The sequence below is a fragment of the Sinocyclocheilus anshuiensis genome, unplaced genomic scaffold (genome assembly GCF_001515605.1).
Source record: "Sinocyclocheilus anshuiensis isolate Anshui unplaced genomic scaffold, SAMN03320099.WGS_v1.1 scaffold612, whole genome shotgun sequence".
In the NCBI taxonomy this organism is placed as follows: domain Eukaryota; kingdom Metazoa; phylum Chordata; class Actinopteri; order Cypriniformes; family Cyprinidae; genus Sinocyclocheilus; species Sinocyclocheilus anshuiensis.
This window is the reverse complement of record NW_015554098.1, coordinates 320,132-334,291: the sequence shown is the minus strand read 5'-3', so window position 1 is coordinate 334,291 and position 14,160 is coordinate 320,132. Positions and strand designations below refer to the sequence as shown.

The 14,160-nt window shown below is 35.9% G+C and overlaps 2 protein-coding genes across 3 annotated transcripts in view; one reads left to right on the top strand and one right to left on the bottom strand.

The window, feature by feature from the left end:
- Positions 1-352: 352 nt before the first annotated feature.
- Positions 353-1,898, bottom strand: anapc11 (APC11 anaphase promoting complex subunit 11 homolog (yeast)). 2 transcript variants are annotated; one of them, XM_016461819.1, is made up of 4 exons: positions 1,815-1,898; positions 1,010-1,123; positions 715-856; positions 353-590 (listed from the first exon to the last, which is right to left on the bottom strand). In XM_016461819.1, exons 1-4 carry the CDS (start codon positions 1,834-1,836, stop codon positions 575-577), a joined length of 294 nt encoding a protein of 97 aa, XP_016317305.1. In that variant the 5' UTR covers positions 1,837-1,898; the 3' UTR covers positions 353-574. The 2 variants fall into 2 exon arrangements, with proteins under 2 accessions (XP_016317305.1, XP_016317307.1); XM_016461821.1 differs by having other exon boundaries at positions 1,010-1,120; positions 1,815-1,895.
- Positions 1,899-2,871: 973 nt separating this feature from the next.
- Positions 2,872-14,160, top strand: part of ccdc40 (coiled-coil domain 40 molecular ruler complex subunit) — a 13,037-nt gene continuing 1,748 nt past the window's right edge. Inside the window, exons 1-16 of the mRNA XM_016461794.1 lie at positions 2,872-3,048; positions 3,150-3,233; positions 3,412-3,631; positions 4,769-4,926; positions 5,119-5,241; positions 8,213-8,334; positions 8,414-8,657; positions 8,773-8,955; positions 9,153-9,398; positions 9,578-9,791; positions 10,171-10,340; positions 10,675-10,766; positions 11,388-11,508; positions 11,588-11,776; positions 12,503-12,661; positions 13,488-13,625. Of these exons, the coding sequence (XP_016317280.1) occupies positions 2,872-3,048; positions 3,150-3,233; positions 3,412-3,631; positions 4,769-4,926; positions 5,119-5,241; positions 8,213-8,334; positions 8,414-8,657; positions 8,773-8,955; positions 9,153-9,398; positions 9,578-9,791; positions 10,171-10,340; positions 10,675-10,766; positions 11,388-11,508; positions 11,588-11,776; positions 12,503-12,661; positions 13,488-13,625 (2,640 nt within the window). The remainder of the gene's footprint in view (positions 3,049-3,149; positions 3,234-3,411; positions 3,632-4,768; positions 4,927-5,118; positions 5,242-8,212; positions 8,335-8,413; positions 8,658-8,772; positions 8,956-9,152; positions 9,399-9,577; positions 9,792-10,170; positions 10,341-10,674; positions 10,767-11,387; positions 11,509-11,587; positions 11,777-12,502; positions 12,662-13,487; positions 13,626-14,160) is intronic.

Genomic DNA, 14,160 nt, shown 5'->3' with positions numbered 1-14,160 from the left:
TACTCCACTCTTTCCAACCATTGCATAAACCACATAATAAATGGTTTACTCGTATATCATGTGGTTTATGCAACTTAATATAATATAGTTGGTAGTTTATTAATATCTGCTATATCAGAATTTAAGTTTTTTTTAAATATATATATATATATATATATGAAACCTGAGCGGTGAACAAATTTTCGGCAGCCGAAATTTCTGTGCATCTCTAATTATTGGCGACATCAGAAATGGATATTATATAATAGATGTTTTTTTGAACATTTTAGCAATTTAAAAATATTTAAAAAGATTTTTTTACACGGCACCCCTGCTTTCGACAGGCGGCACCCCGGTTGGGAAACACTGACATTCTGTACTGTGTTCATAATTTAAAATGACTGTTGGACTGCAAAATGCAGTTACTTTATCAGTGATATCAGCTTCTTTGTACAAAACCATACCATGTGTTTTTAAAAATATTTTCATTTTGTGGGATATTTAATCAAAATTCTACATCTGTAGGATGTAAAATATACCATTGTACAATAAACAAACAAAAGAATCGATCTGAGTGTGCAATTATTTAATCTCCTCAGGAAGTGTCTCCCCTGAATAAAAAAAAGAACATTCATTACTATGATAGCAGTCCAAAAATAATAATAAAAAAAACATATATACAGAGTTCACAGTGAAAATCCAGGTATTGTGCTGTTGCCTGACAGGCGAGCTCACTCTTTAAACTTCCACTCCTGGCGGCACATTGGGCACTGCTGCTGCACTTGCTGAGAGTTCAGCCACTTCAGGATGCAGTGCATGTGGAAACAGTGAGAGCACTGACCCCAAACCAACGGACAATCATCTCCTGGGACCTTACCTGTTAAAACCAGAGAGTACATTTCATTTTGTAATGCTGATTACATTTTCTTCAACTACATAAGTAGAACTTAAACAGCAACAGGACTTCGTAACAAAACTGCACAAAAAGGCACAGGAGGCAGTGTAGATCAAGTGAAATCAGGTTACCCACAGTCTGGGCAACAGCCGTTGAAAGGTGCTCTGCAGATGCCGCAGTTCTCATCGTTGGCCACCCACAACCACGACGCCACACCATTCCACTGCTTTATTTTAACCTTCATCTCTTCTGGGAATTCACAAAACAGAAGAGGCTGCACTCACAAACAGTAATTTTATATAGGGTCCCTTATACCAGTGCATCTCAACCTTTTGGCGTACCGGACCCCAGTCCAATTCAGAACCATCCTCAAGGACCCCCAGAACAAAACTGACTCATCTATGTATCATTTGTGTCTTTGTGAGGACCAAATACAGTCAAGTATAATTCAAGTTAGCTGACTTGTCCAGTATTTGGCCATATCATCAGCTATATTGGATTTTTCTTTCATGGGAACAAGTCATGTCAAAATATACAAAATATATACAAAAATTCATACTTTATACGGACCCCCTGGCCTTACGTCAAGGACCACTAGGGGTCCACGGACCCCTGGTTGAGAAACACTGCCTTATACTATACCATGGTACTGAATGAATATCATGTTCATGTAGTCTGATATTTACATTATACTTTGCAAAGTATTTCAAAGATACTGTGGTACATGTCATGAAACTGCTTTTCATGATCATACTACTACGACACAAAATTGTACTATTATGGTATTCTTTCTTTTAGGCATTTTTTGTTAGAATGGAATGACATATCCACCCATGTCAACTCAGCTATGAGTAAAACATTGTCCTGTTAACACGAACGTAATACAAATCTCAACACGTGACAAGAGAGTAAATAATCAAACTGTTTTAAAAATACTGACCCACAGAAGTGTACTCATTCATCAAGCTCACTATGTTACTGTCCTAACATCCATTCTAGCGCACTTCTTGTTCTTCTTCTTGAGCGTTTTTGGCGGTTGGCATAGGTGCTTTACTGTCACCTGCTGGACTGGAGTGTGGAACAAAAGTTTGGCAGGAAAAAAAGTACTAAAATAAAACCTGTAACCTTTATATTCGTTCTAACAAATGATATGATATACTGTCATTTTGTTACATCTGTTTGTATTTTAAAAAATCGTTCTAACAGACACTGTCACCTAATATGCGGCCTTAAAGAGTCTTTTGTCTTTAAAGAAGGTAAACGAACAAGATAACAAGGAAGTGACAATGAAGATAAAAATACTTTTAGGACCTCTGCTATGTTTTATATCTTGTTGCTTGAGTTTTTTCAGATTGATTGTCTTCCTTATAAAGAGTAGCGAATCCGGAAGTGTGGCGTCTCCTAGCAACGGAGATGAAAAAGAAACACTGCAGGTCTCGCGCTGCTAAATTGTGATACCAGAAATTATTGGAAATTGAACAATAATTTTTTCGATCTTTGAAAAAAATATTTATTATAAATATTGAAAAATAAGATTTGTTACTCTCTGCTACTCAGGACCAGGATACAAAAGAAACAGGTGATAATTTAAAATGATCTAACATACAATTAACAGTTACTCCGTAATGCCCTGTTAATGTCTTATATATGTGTGTCTGTGTTGAATTACGGTACTTTATTTTTGATTATAAAGAGCTGGAAGGCGGTGGGTGTGATGAAGGTCTGCCGACACCGGCGGATCAGATTAACAGGCAGGAAGAGGTTCCTGATGAATTTACTGAGCCTCAGGAGGTCTAGAGTCTTACACGAACCTTTCACTTGTATCAGTTTAACACTACATTACTAAAGACATTAATCATACAGATTATATCAGAGTGAATAACAGCGTTTTGCTATAGTTTTCCCATTGTCCTAGCAATCAGGGCTTGCAATGTAAACTCAGTTGGTTTTAATATAGAATGAAGGTTTGTTAATGATTTTATTCATAGGGGGAATCGATGGATCAGTCAGACCATTATGACAGAGGCACTGATCATGCTGAGACCAGTGGACTCACAGCTGGGCATAGTGGACAGCACTCCCTCCAGCTGGCGATCAGTGGCACCGAGGCAGAAGGGAGTGTCAGTGAGGAAGATGACGAAGAGGAAGAACTTGTAGTGTTGGATCCTGAGCATGTGAGTAAACTTGATTTTTTTTTTGGCTAAAGCAGTAAAAAAAAAATTTAAAAAATTCTGATACCCCCGGTCTCATGTTTTGTACATTTTATATCCATCAGCCCTTAATGAAAAGATTCCAGTCTGCACTGAAAAACAACCTCAGAAATCAGCTAGAGAGATTGAACCTTGAGCTCCGTGAGAAGGTAATAGAAAAAAAAAATTTCTTCGTATTTTTCTCTGAAAATGTTTGATATGATCCATCTTTGTGTAACGACACGTGCACACTGGGCAGAAATTTCATCTGTACTTTGGGAAATATATGCACACACACTTGCATACAAACAAGGGCTACAGAAACTGTTCGTTACTGCTCTGCTGCAGATAGTAGTGGAAAAGGCAGAGGCTCAGAAACGTCATGAACTTGCTGAAGAAGTATACATGGTGCATGAGATGTTGGCCAGACTCCAGGCGTCTCTGGAGGCAAGTCATGAGGCTAATGCCCAGGCTGCTGCTCAGCATAGACAGGCCCAAGACCAGCTGGATGGCGTAAAAAATCAGTACCAAGATGCTACCAGTCAGGCTAACAAACAACGTATGCAAGGTGAGAAGAAGATCTATGAACCAGTGTTATTTTGTATATTTATATGAGTATTTTTTTTTGTTCATATTTTTAGTTAGCTTTTATTTTTTATATATTGTTTTTATTTTATTTATTCAATTTTTTTTGTAGTTTTGTTTTTGTGATTTTTTGTCATTTATTATTATTAGTAGTATTATTAATCATTTATTTTTAAAATATTACTATTTAGGTTTGTTTGTTTTATTTTATTTCAGTTTTAGTTCAGTTTCAGTTTTTATTTCCAGTTAGTAATTTTAGTGCTTCAACTTTTTTTTAATTGCCTAGGCAACATTTCTAATTTCAATTTAGTTTTGTTTTTCATCTAATATTTTTTATTTCAGCTTTATTTCAATTAACAAAAATATTTTGAACAAGAATGCAATTACAGTAGAGTAACCAACAGCACATTTTTAAGATGATTATTTATATTTATATTATTCTTATTGTTCATTAGTTATGATTTTTCAAATAAGTGACATGACGTGACATGTGGCCAAGTATGGTGACCCATACTCAGAATTAGTGCTCTGCATTTACCCATCCAAAGTGCACACACACAGCAGTGAACACACACACACCGTGAACACACACCCGGAGCAGTGGGCAGCCATTTATGCTGCGGCGCCGGGAGCAGTTGGGGGGTTCGGTGCCTTGCTCAAGGGCACCTCAGTCGTGGTATTGAAGGTGGAAGAGAGCGCTGTGCATTCACTCCCCCCACCTACAATCCCTGCCGGTACGAGACTCAAACCCACAACCTTTGGGTTACGAGTCCGACTCTCTAACCATTAGGCCACAACTTCCCCTAAGAAACTGACAAATAAACATAATATGCACAATACTTCTTTCATAAGTAAGTTGATTTACCCCAAAAACATTGTGACTCTTTGGCATTGTAAAACCCTGTTATTCAGATATCATCCCAATCAGTGCAACATAGTAACCAATAGCTTAACCAATAGCTTCAGTTTGTGAGGGGGCTACCTGTTGAACAATAGCAGATAGGATAAAAAGGATTTAGAAATAATTATTTTACAATTTTAGTGGTGCAGACTTCATCTTCAGACAATTAACACTCAACAATCTCAGTTAGTCTTGTTATCATTTGTGCTCTCTTTATAGTTTCTGAATTACAGTCTAAAGTGGACAACCTGGCCCTGAATTTGTTCTACATGCAGGAGGCCAATACTGACCTGCGCTCAGACATCAAAGCCATAATAAATGCTTCACACAAAGCCCAGAAAGCGAGAACTCAGGCAGAGGAGAATAAACACCAGCAGGTGGAGTTCTAGAGTGCATGATTGTGGTTAAATGTGACCATGTCATGTGGTTTGCTATTTTAGTATATATTAGCATGCTTATATAATGATTTTAACCAGACATTATATGTATATGTTATATATATAATGCATTCTCTCCATTTCATTAAAGCTATACGTTCATTCAAACATCTCTCTCTTTCTCTCTGTCAGGATCTTTATGTTGAGCGTTTGATCAAGCATGTGGAAAAGCTCTCAGAGCAGATATCTCTGTATGAAGTTCAGATCATCCCTCAGACTGAGCAGACAAAGGCTGCAAAGGAAGCTCTTTCTGAGGTTAGACATCTCTGCAACAGATCAAGTGAAGCATACACATTCAAACTTATGTATTTTTAAGTTATGAAACACATTTTACTTGAAACATCACATTTTGGTTATGTTCAAATTTAAATATTATTAAGAGCAAAAGTACTGACTTACTGACATCTTGAGATAATAATCTAGATTAATACTGGTCCATACTTAGTTACTTTAGTACCATTGGTTCTGGCATTAAAGAGATCCTGATAAGATTTCATCACAGAAGTCATGACATTCATCAGTAATAAAATTCTTAGAAATGAAGTGTTTTTTTTTTCACCCTAGATAAAGTATAGATGAAGATAAAGTATAATTTAATAAAGAAGTTTACACTACCACTCAAAAGTTTTTTGTTTTTTTTTGAAAGAAGTCTCTTATGCTCTTATGCTGTTTATTTAATCAAAAATACCAGTAAAAACAGTAATATTGTGAAATATTACTACAGTTTAAAATAAGTGTTCCATTTTTAAATATTTTATGTAATTTATTCCTGTACTGGCACAGCAGAATTTTCAGCAGCTATTACTCCAGTCTTCAGCGTAACATTCTAATATGCTGATCTGGTGCTCCAGAATTTTTTTTTATTATTATTATAAATGTTCAAAATATATTTCAGGATTCTTTGTTGAATAGAAGGTTCAAAAGAACAGCATTTCTTTGAATTAGTTATCTTTTGTAACAATAACAACATATATTTCTTTAATGGCAGTTTGGATCAGTTTAATTCATTCTTGCTGAATAAAAGTATTAATAAAAAAATTTAAAAAAAACTTACAGAAACTTACGGATCCACACTTTTGAACTGTAGTGTATTTGTATTGAGTACAATTTGGTGACATTTTAAACACAATTGTTTGTCTGTCTGTAAGGCCTATAACCTTTAATGTTAACACTTATTTAACCCTCTACGGTACGGAATATGATATCAAAGAGGAAAAAAATATTTGTGATGTTTTTCCTACTTAAGGTTGGACACTATAACAATATCAATAAAATTGTATTATTTTTTTTAATTATTTATTTATTTATTTTTTTTTAAGTTTGTTGCCTCAAGGCAACACTGTACCACAATGGACAAATTGAAACATTTGACATTTTCATGCAGAAAAAATAAATATATTTATTGAAAACATCAATTTCTTTAACCAAACACTTGAACAAACAGATTTATCTAGATTTTAATGTATTGCACATCTCATATTTAATAAAAAATAACATTTCAAATCCAGCTGTTGCTCTCAGGCAACATTGTACCATCGTGGATCACAAGTATAACTAAACTATCATATCTGTTGTCATACCAAAACATTATAATCAGTGTGTTTCAAAGTAAAAAATGAAAAATAATCATAACCTTATCCTAATATGCACTTTATCCTTACAAGCACAAGCATGCACATGCACACACAAGCACATGCATGCAAAATCTCCTACTTCACTAATGACACCTCATTGCTTGTGAAAACCAAGGAAGCAATTCTTCTCAACAGACAAATCATAATATGTGCAGATATAGTATGAGAATTACTATTCTTGAAAATTATTAATACATTTAAATAATTCTAACTCTTTTCCTTACAAATATCATATACTTGTATTCTAACCAATATCATATACGTGGCCTTATGCGATTCCATTGCGGTACAATGCTGCCTTGAGGCAACATGCAGTTTTTTTGTAATTTCCTATGATACATTTGATAAAATATTATGTGAAGTTTTTGAAACTACTTCTTTACTTTCCAATGAAGGTGACTAAGATTTTTTTGTAGGCAATTATATGCACGGAAATTGATGAAAAATGCACTTTTCATTGGACAAAATATGGAGTCATGTGACGTGCACATGTCCTGAAAGTGGAAACAAAATGGACCCCTGTGGGTCATGTGACCACTTTTTTGTATGTTCATTTCTTAGTATTTGACTTCTACTTCCCTGAGACAGCATTGGTCAATTAAATGAGTCTCTCATTTTATTTAAAAAAACAAAAATATGTTGTGTTGCCTGAAGGCAACACGGTACCATAGAGGGTTAAGTGCTTATTTAATGTATTACTTAAATTTAACAAATGATGGAAATGGAAGTTCCTTTTAGCATTTTAAATTACAGTTAGTTATATTAATTGTTTTAAATTTCAGTTGATCTTAACTGTACTTCCTTATATTCAGAATCAGTTCTGCATCATTTTTACTACCTCCATTCAAATTCATTTCTGATTCAGAACTGAACTGGAATTTTAAAAGCCTTCTCAATTAAATTCTTAATGGTGTACAACCCTGCCAAGCATAGACTACAAAAAATAACCTTTGTATCCTAAGCTTTTTATTCTGGGTATATATCCTATCAGTCCTCTCTTACAAAGCAAAGAGGTCAGATTCATTTAAATGTGTATTTTACAAGCTAAACGAATAATTCCTCTTAATTGGAAAAATATCAATGAGCAAAGAATTGGAAAGTGGATCAAAGAAATGGCGTCAAACATGTCAATGGAAAAGATCACGTATATTGTCAAAAAGAAACAAAACGTTTTTGAAAATGTCTGGAGACCTTTTACTAATTTCTTAAGGCACAATGTTAATGTTGGTAGCCTGCTACAACAAGCTCTGAGGGAGTAAGGTAATATCATGATCTTCTTTACAGACTTGGGAAACACTCTTTACTTGATTTAGGTATCTTTAAATTTTTATTTTATTTATTTATTTTATTTTATTTTATTTTATTTTATTTATTTATTATTATTATTATTATTTTTTTTCCCCTTCTTTTGTTTGGGGATGGTTGATGGGAGGGAGAATTTGGTGTAAAATGTTTGCTGTGTTTACATGATTGTTACTTACTGTGTAATCTGCTGTAATATGCAAACTGAAAAAAGTCATAAATATATTGTTAAAAAAAAACAAAAAAACCTTTATAAATGTCACCCGTGTGTGTGTGTGTGCATGCTATAGGCGCAGCTGGAACTGGACTCTGTGGTTGTTGAGCGTAGGCAGTTACTCCAGCAATGGAACAGCAGCCTGTTAATGATGAGGAGGAGGGATGAGACTTACACTGCTATGCAGGAGCAACTGAGGTGAACATAATGCTCAAGATTTCTGTGTGTGTATGATCCAAACAACAGTACTGATTTGTACTGATGATCCCTCCTCAAGGCTGACCAATGATCAGGTGCGCTCTCTGGACACAGAGATTGAGGGCTACAAAAAGTCCATCACACAGGAAGAAGAGCAGAATGAGCGTCTAACTCTGCATCTGAACCGGGCCCAGAATGACTGCACCACCTCACGTAAACTCATCACCCACTCCCAGAACCATCAGGAGGTCCTGCAGGCCCAGTATAGCACATATACACGAATGCTGCAGGAGACAGAAAAGACCCTCAGTACACTGCGTTTGGTACTTCATTCACATCAACCTACAGCTCAAATATTTTTGAAGACAGGTTAATGAGCACTAGTCAAAAGCTTTTGTCTTTTTTAAAAGAAATGTTATGACTATTTCTCTTTTTTAGGACTATGATGTGCATCAGTCTGAGCTCAAGGGTCTCAGAAAGCAGATGGAGAAAGAGTCTGCAGTGCGTATGGATCTGGAGGACCAGATCATGAGCAAGCTGCAAGAGCAGCTTACTCACAATAATGCAGCAAAGTACTCGCGTCGACTGACTGATAAGTCTGCAGCCCACAGGAGAGAAAAGGTAGGATGCTTTCGGCTAACCCATAAATTTTCACCACAAATTTTGGGAATTATTGTCTTAATTTTAAGTTAATCATTTGTAAATTGTGTGATGATTTTTTAAATTAGCACCTTGATTTTTAATTACCTTTGGAGTTTTAGGTGTAGTATGACCTGGACACATTGAATTCAAACTTGTGCATTTATATGATTTCTCAGGAGGCTCAGTTAACTAAGTTAGAGAATGACATCAATGCAGTAACGCTGGAGGGGCAAGAGGTGGCGACACATCTGGATTCTCTGGCTGCATTTCAAGCTGAACTTGAGCAAGAAATGAGCCAGCCTCACTTGCTCCTGTCTTCTCGCGAGGCAGAGATTGCTAAACAAGTCACAGATATTGAGCGAAAACAGGCCACGATCAGCAACTACAACAAGAAGATCAGGGATATTGTGTCCAGTACAGGGGTTAGAGCTCACACTTCGCAATCAGTACATGTTTTAATATATGGATGTTTTGAAGGCATAGAGATCTCTTCTCTCTGATAATTGCATTTTCAAGTTACTGTATTCAACTCATATTTCAATTAATTTTCAAGTTACCGTAGATACTGTATATTTAAACTTTCCAATGTGTGTGAGAGTAGCATGAAGACCTAGGTCCTCTGGAGATCAGTGCAGCCACCCTGTCTAAGAAGCTGGAAGAAGTTGGTGCTGAGATTAAAGAGCAGCAGCAGTTGTGGCTCTGGCAGCAGGGGGAGCTAGTGAGATTCACTCAGGAAAAACAGGCCCACAGCTCTTCTGTACAGACCCTGCAAACACAACTCACAATACTGCAACAGAGCAAGATCAGGAGAGAGAGTATGTACTTGTCACTAACATGTAGTGGTGCATTTTATGTGTCTTCATTTACTCTTTATCATATTATTTCAAAACTGTAAGATATTTCTAAGAACATTTAATCTGGACCCCACTGGCTTTCATTGTTTGTAGGGGAAAAAAAGTAATACAGAAAGTAATACAGGTTTGGAATGACATGAGGGTGAGTAAATAATGAGAGAATTTTTATTTTTTATTGAACTATACCTTAAGTACAATTAATATGGAAAAAACTTTTTGCCATTTGTACAAAGAGAACAAACAAACAAAGTACAAAGTTATAAAATGTGTCTGAGAAATAAATACATTATTGATATTGTGCTCTGCATATGTGTGTGTTGGTTATGTTTGTGCCTATCAGGTGAGATGGAGCAGGATCAGCGCGAGCAGGCAGATCTGGAAAAACAGATTAAAGCTCTCATGGCAGACATGGTCAAATTGAACTCTCTGCTCACTAAGAACAGTGATCTGAGTCAAGCCCTGCAGCAGAGCAACAGTCTGATGGAGACAGAGTTCAGACAAAGACTCAAGGTACAACACTATGCACTGTGTAGTTTTATATTGTAAAAATCACATTTTCATGCATTCTTCTGTTTTTGCTCTTTCCATTTTGTCAAATGTACTGTGTTAGTTTCCAGAGCTCACAGCTTATAGTAAGAAATAACTAATGTTGAGTTTAGAATACTGTGGCCCTCGAGGTCCTTTGTCCTGCAGAGTTTGAATAGGGTTGGAGCTAAATATTGCAGGACAGTGGACCTCAGAATTTGAGAAACCCTGATCTAAATAGACATATAATATTAGTCACGTGACTTATTGTGTAAAAGACATTTTAAACACTTTATTTGTATCTATCTTGTGTGTGTAGGAGGCTGAGAGGGATTCGGTTGAGACTCAGCTGAAGCTGGAGAGGTTAAACGAAGAGAAAGAGAGACTTATAAACAGCCTAGTGGAGGCAGAGTGAGTCCAACACACTTCACACATACACACCCTGACCCTGACTCAGATTTTAGTATCACTTTAATACAAGGTTCCATTTGTTAACATTAGTTAACTAAATTAGTTAACATGAACTAACAATGAAAATACAGCTATAAATTACTTTTTTGGTAACTTTTCCCTGTCCTTTCTATTGCTGCTTAGTGATTTTTGCATTCTTTGGCTACAGCAGTTAACAGTTTTCTTCTGGTTGTTGTTGCCGTTCAATCTGCAGCGGTTGCCCTAATGTCATGCCATTGGATACAGTAAATTCTTGGTTCGAATAGCATAATTATATTTAGCCACTCTTATAAATCATGTTAGAACAATTACAATTGTAACAGGACTTAATTGGATCCACACCCATTTGTGTTACCTAAATTCTAACTAAATGCCTACCTAGAGAACATTTTTGGGCATCTTCGGTGATGAGTAAGCAGCTAACTCATATGCCTTTGACCCAAAAATGCTGTTACGATCAAAAGGTCACTAGGTTAGTGATACAGCCATACATACAGCCACAATGTATAGAATCAGTATAATACCAGGGCTAGAGAATGAACACTATATTGCTTTGTTTTGTGTGTGTGTTTGTGTGCGAAGGCGTCAGATCATGCTGTGGGAGAAGAGAACCCAGCTGATGCGAGAGACTCGCTCTGCCATAGATTCAGACATTGGACAGGGAGACATACGAACCATGAGAGCAGAGATTCACCGCATGGAAGTGAGTGTATAAGTGTATTTGTGAAAGTAACTTCTAAGTGTGGTTTCAGTCTGAAATGTTATGTACTGTATGTGTCCAGGTTCGTTATGCTCAACTGATGAAGCAGCAGGAGAGGTTGTTGAGAGACATGGAGCCAGTGGTGGCCAGACGTGAGACAATAGCTGTTCGGAGTGAGGCTCAGGCACGATCTGACCATAAGCAGCCCACACACAACGACTACCACAACACTCTCCAGAGCCTCCGCCGAAAGATTCTCCAGGCAAAGAAGGTGTGTGTGTGTATCAAGGTTATAATAATTTAGACATTTTTAATTAGTTTTTCTTGTATTTTAAATATATAAATGATTTATTCATTTATTTATTTATTTTTTTTATTACTTCCCCACTTTATACATAATTAAATTTACTCTTAGCTTTTTCTACTTTCAGTTTACTTTTTGTGCACTTACTTTCTAGTAGAATTACTAACGTTAACAGTTTCTGAAACTGAATCTTTTCTGGTATACTTGAGTGTGATTGGCCAGTGGTGGCAATCACAATCTTACAAAATATTTTGCACAGTGACTGGTAAACTATATAATTGACCATTGTCTCAGGCAGCTGATTTTCTTTGTGGCTATATGTTAGCTTTGGGTTTTGAACTTCAGTATTTCAGTATCACTTCAGTATCAGTATTTACAATAATAATAAGTAACAATAACTTACTGTAATAAGTGGGATAATTTCGTATATATTGAAAAACTGAAAAGAAAAGTTCTGGATATTTTCATGGATATTTTTTAGTTATCTTTGAGCCATGAATTTTTTTTTTTAGTTAATTAAATGTTGTTGTTTTTTTTTGTTTTTTACTTTTTATTCTTAGTGTTCAGTTTAGTTTTAGTTGATATTGATCACCTTTATGGATATGACCTGTATTATGCAGTTTTTATTTACAAAATGAATTTAGAGACTGTTTTGTCTGTTATAAAGAACTAGCTTATGCCTTGTGTGTTCAGCAAGCAGAAGAGTGTGATGGTGCTATAGCTCAGCTGGAGGAGAGGCAGGGCTCTGTGACCTCCAGGCTCCGAGACAAACGTATGCATCTCAATGACCTGCAGCATACCAGAGCGGTTCTCACCCAGGACCTAAGCGCACTACAAGAAACCAAAGAGAGGGTCAGTCCATCCACTAACAGCATATGCACTTGCAGGGATGGGCAGTATTTCAAATACATGCATTTGAAATACAAAATACTATTTTGTATTTTGTATTTAAATACATTTAAGCTTAGTATTTTTGTATTTTCAAAATACAAAAATACTTTTTGCCAATCAATCTCTTAATTAAACTGCTGATTTCCTGGATCAACAAGTATACAAAAATACTAAATACAAAAATACTAAGATTAAATGTATTTAAATACAAAATACATTTGACTTTTTCCAAAGGTATTTAAATACAAAATACAAAATAGTATTTCAAATACATGTATTTGAAATACTGCCCATCCCTGCTGGAAATCAGCAGTCTAATAAGGAGGTTGATTGGTAAAGTACCTTATGTATTTTGAAAATACAAAAATACTAAGATTAAATGTATTTAAATGCAAAAAAGTATTTAAAAACAAAATAGTATTTTGTATTTCAAATACTGCCCATCCCTGCACACTTGCATACTAGACATCCAGCAGGGGGTCACAGCTTAATGAGCCAGTTATATTATATTTAAATCAACCAATGTAGAGCAATTTTACTTCACATGCAAGTCACATCAGAGCGGCAAGTGTACTGTGTGTTTACATAGACTTTTATTTCCACAAGAACCACAATCGTAGGAAACAACATTTTGCACTCTTGAATTTTATTCAAGACATCAACACTAGTGGACATGGTTAGCAAGAAGAATATAGATGTACTGCAGGTTCTAACCATTTAAGTTTATGTTCTGTAACTGTGTGCCGATTATTTGGCATCACCAAAGGCTCTCTGCTAATTTCTGCAGAACTTGTATCATCTGCCCGTGCTGCAGTGTCAGGCGAAACACCTGCAGGCTGTTAAGGAAGGACAGTACACTCCGGTGGCCAGTGGAGACACTGCATTGGAGCTGGCTACACAGAAACAGGAAGAGCGATTGAAAATGGTTAGTGTAAAATCCATGGAAGATTCTCTGAAGTAAATTAGGCAGAAATCTTGTGTTATATGGTCTAGTGTGCAAAGTTAGATGTAGATCCAAAATTCACTTAAGTTACTGATGATGATGAGGCTTAAAGGGGTCATGAACTGCCTCTGTTTTTTATTTTGTACTGTTCTCTAGGTCCACTTATAATGTTAGCTAGAGTTTTACATAAAAAAACATTATAATTTAGATGTAATAGGCTATTTTCTCTCCTGTTTTTGACCCCCCTCATCTAAACGCTCTGTTTGAATAGGTGTGGCGGATTGTAGACTCGGAAGTAAACGCCCACTGCTATGATTGGCTAACAGTTATGAATGTTTGACAGCCTACGTCCTTCACAGATGGACGCTGCTGTGATTTAGGTTAAAACCGCATAAATACTCAGTACATATCAAACGATCTGTAATAACAGACAAAACGATAGTGATCTTGTAATAAAAACAGTTACACTTGCAGGGATGGGCAGTATTTCAAATACATGCATTTGAAATACAAAATA

What these genes read in the sequence shown, in the direction of transcription:
- anapc11 (XM_016461819.1), bottom strand. Translation starts at nt 1,836, where the DNA reads ATGAATGAGTACACTTCTGTGG. An exon ending in GAATGAGTACACTTCTGTGG is followed by an intron (nt 1,124 to 1,814) that starts GTCAGTATTTTT and finishes GTGAATTCCCAG; the next exon opens with AAGAGATGAAGGTTAAAATA. An exon ending in CAACGGCTGTTGCCCAGACT is followed by an intron (nt 857 to 1,009) that starts GTGGGTAACCTG and finishes TGGTTTTAACAG; the next exon opens with GTAAGGTCCCAGGAGATGAT.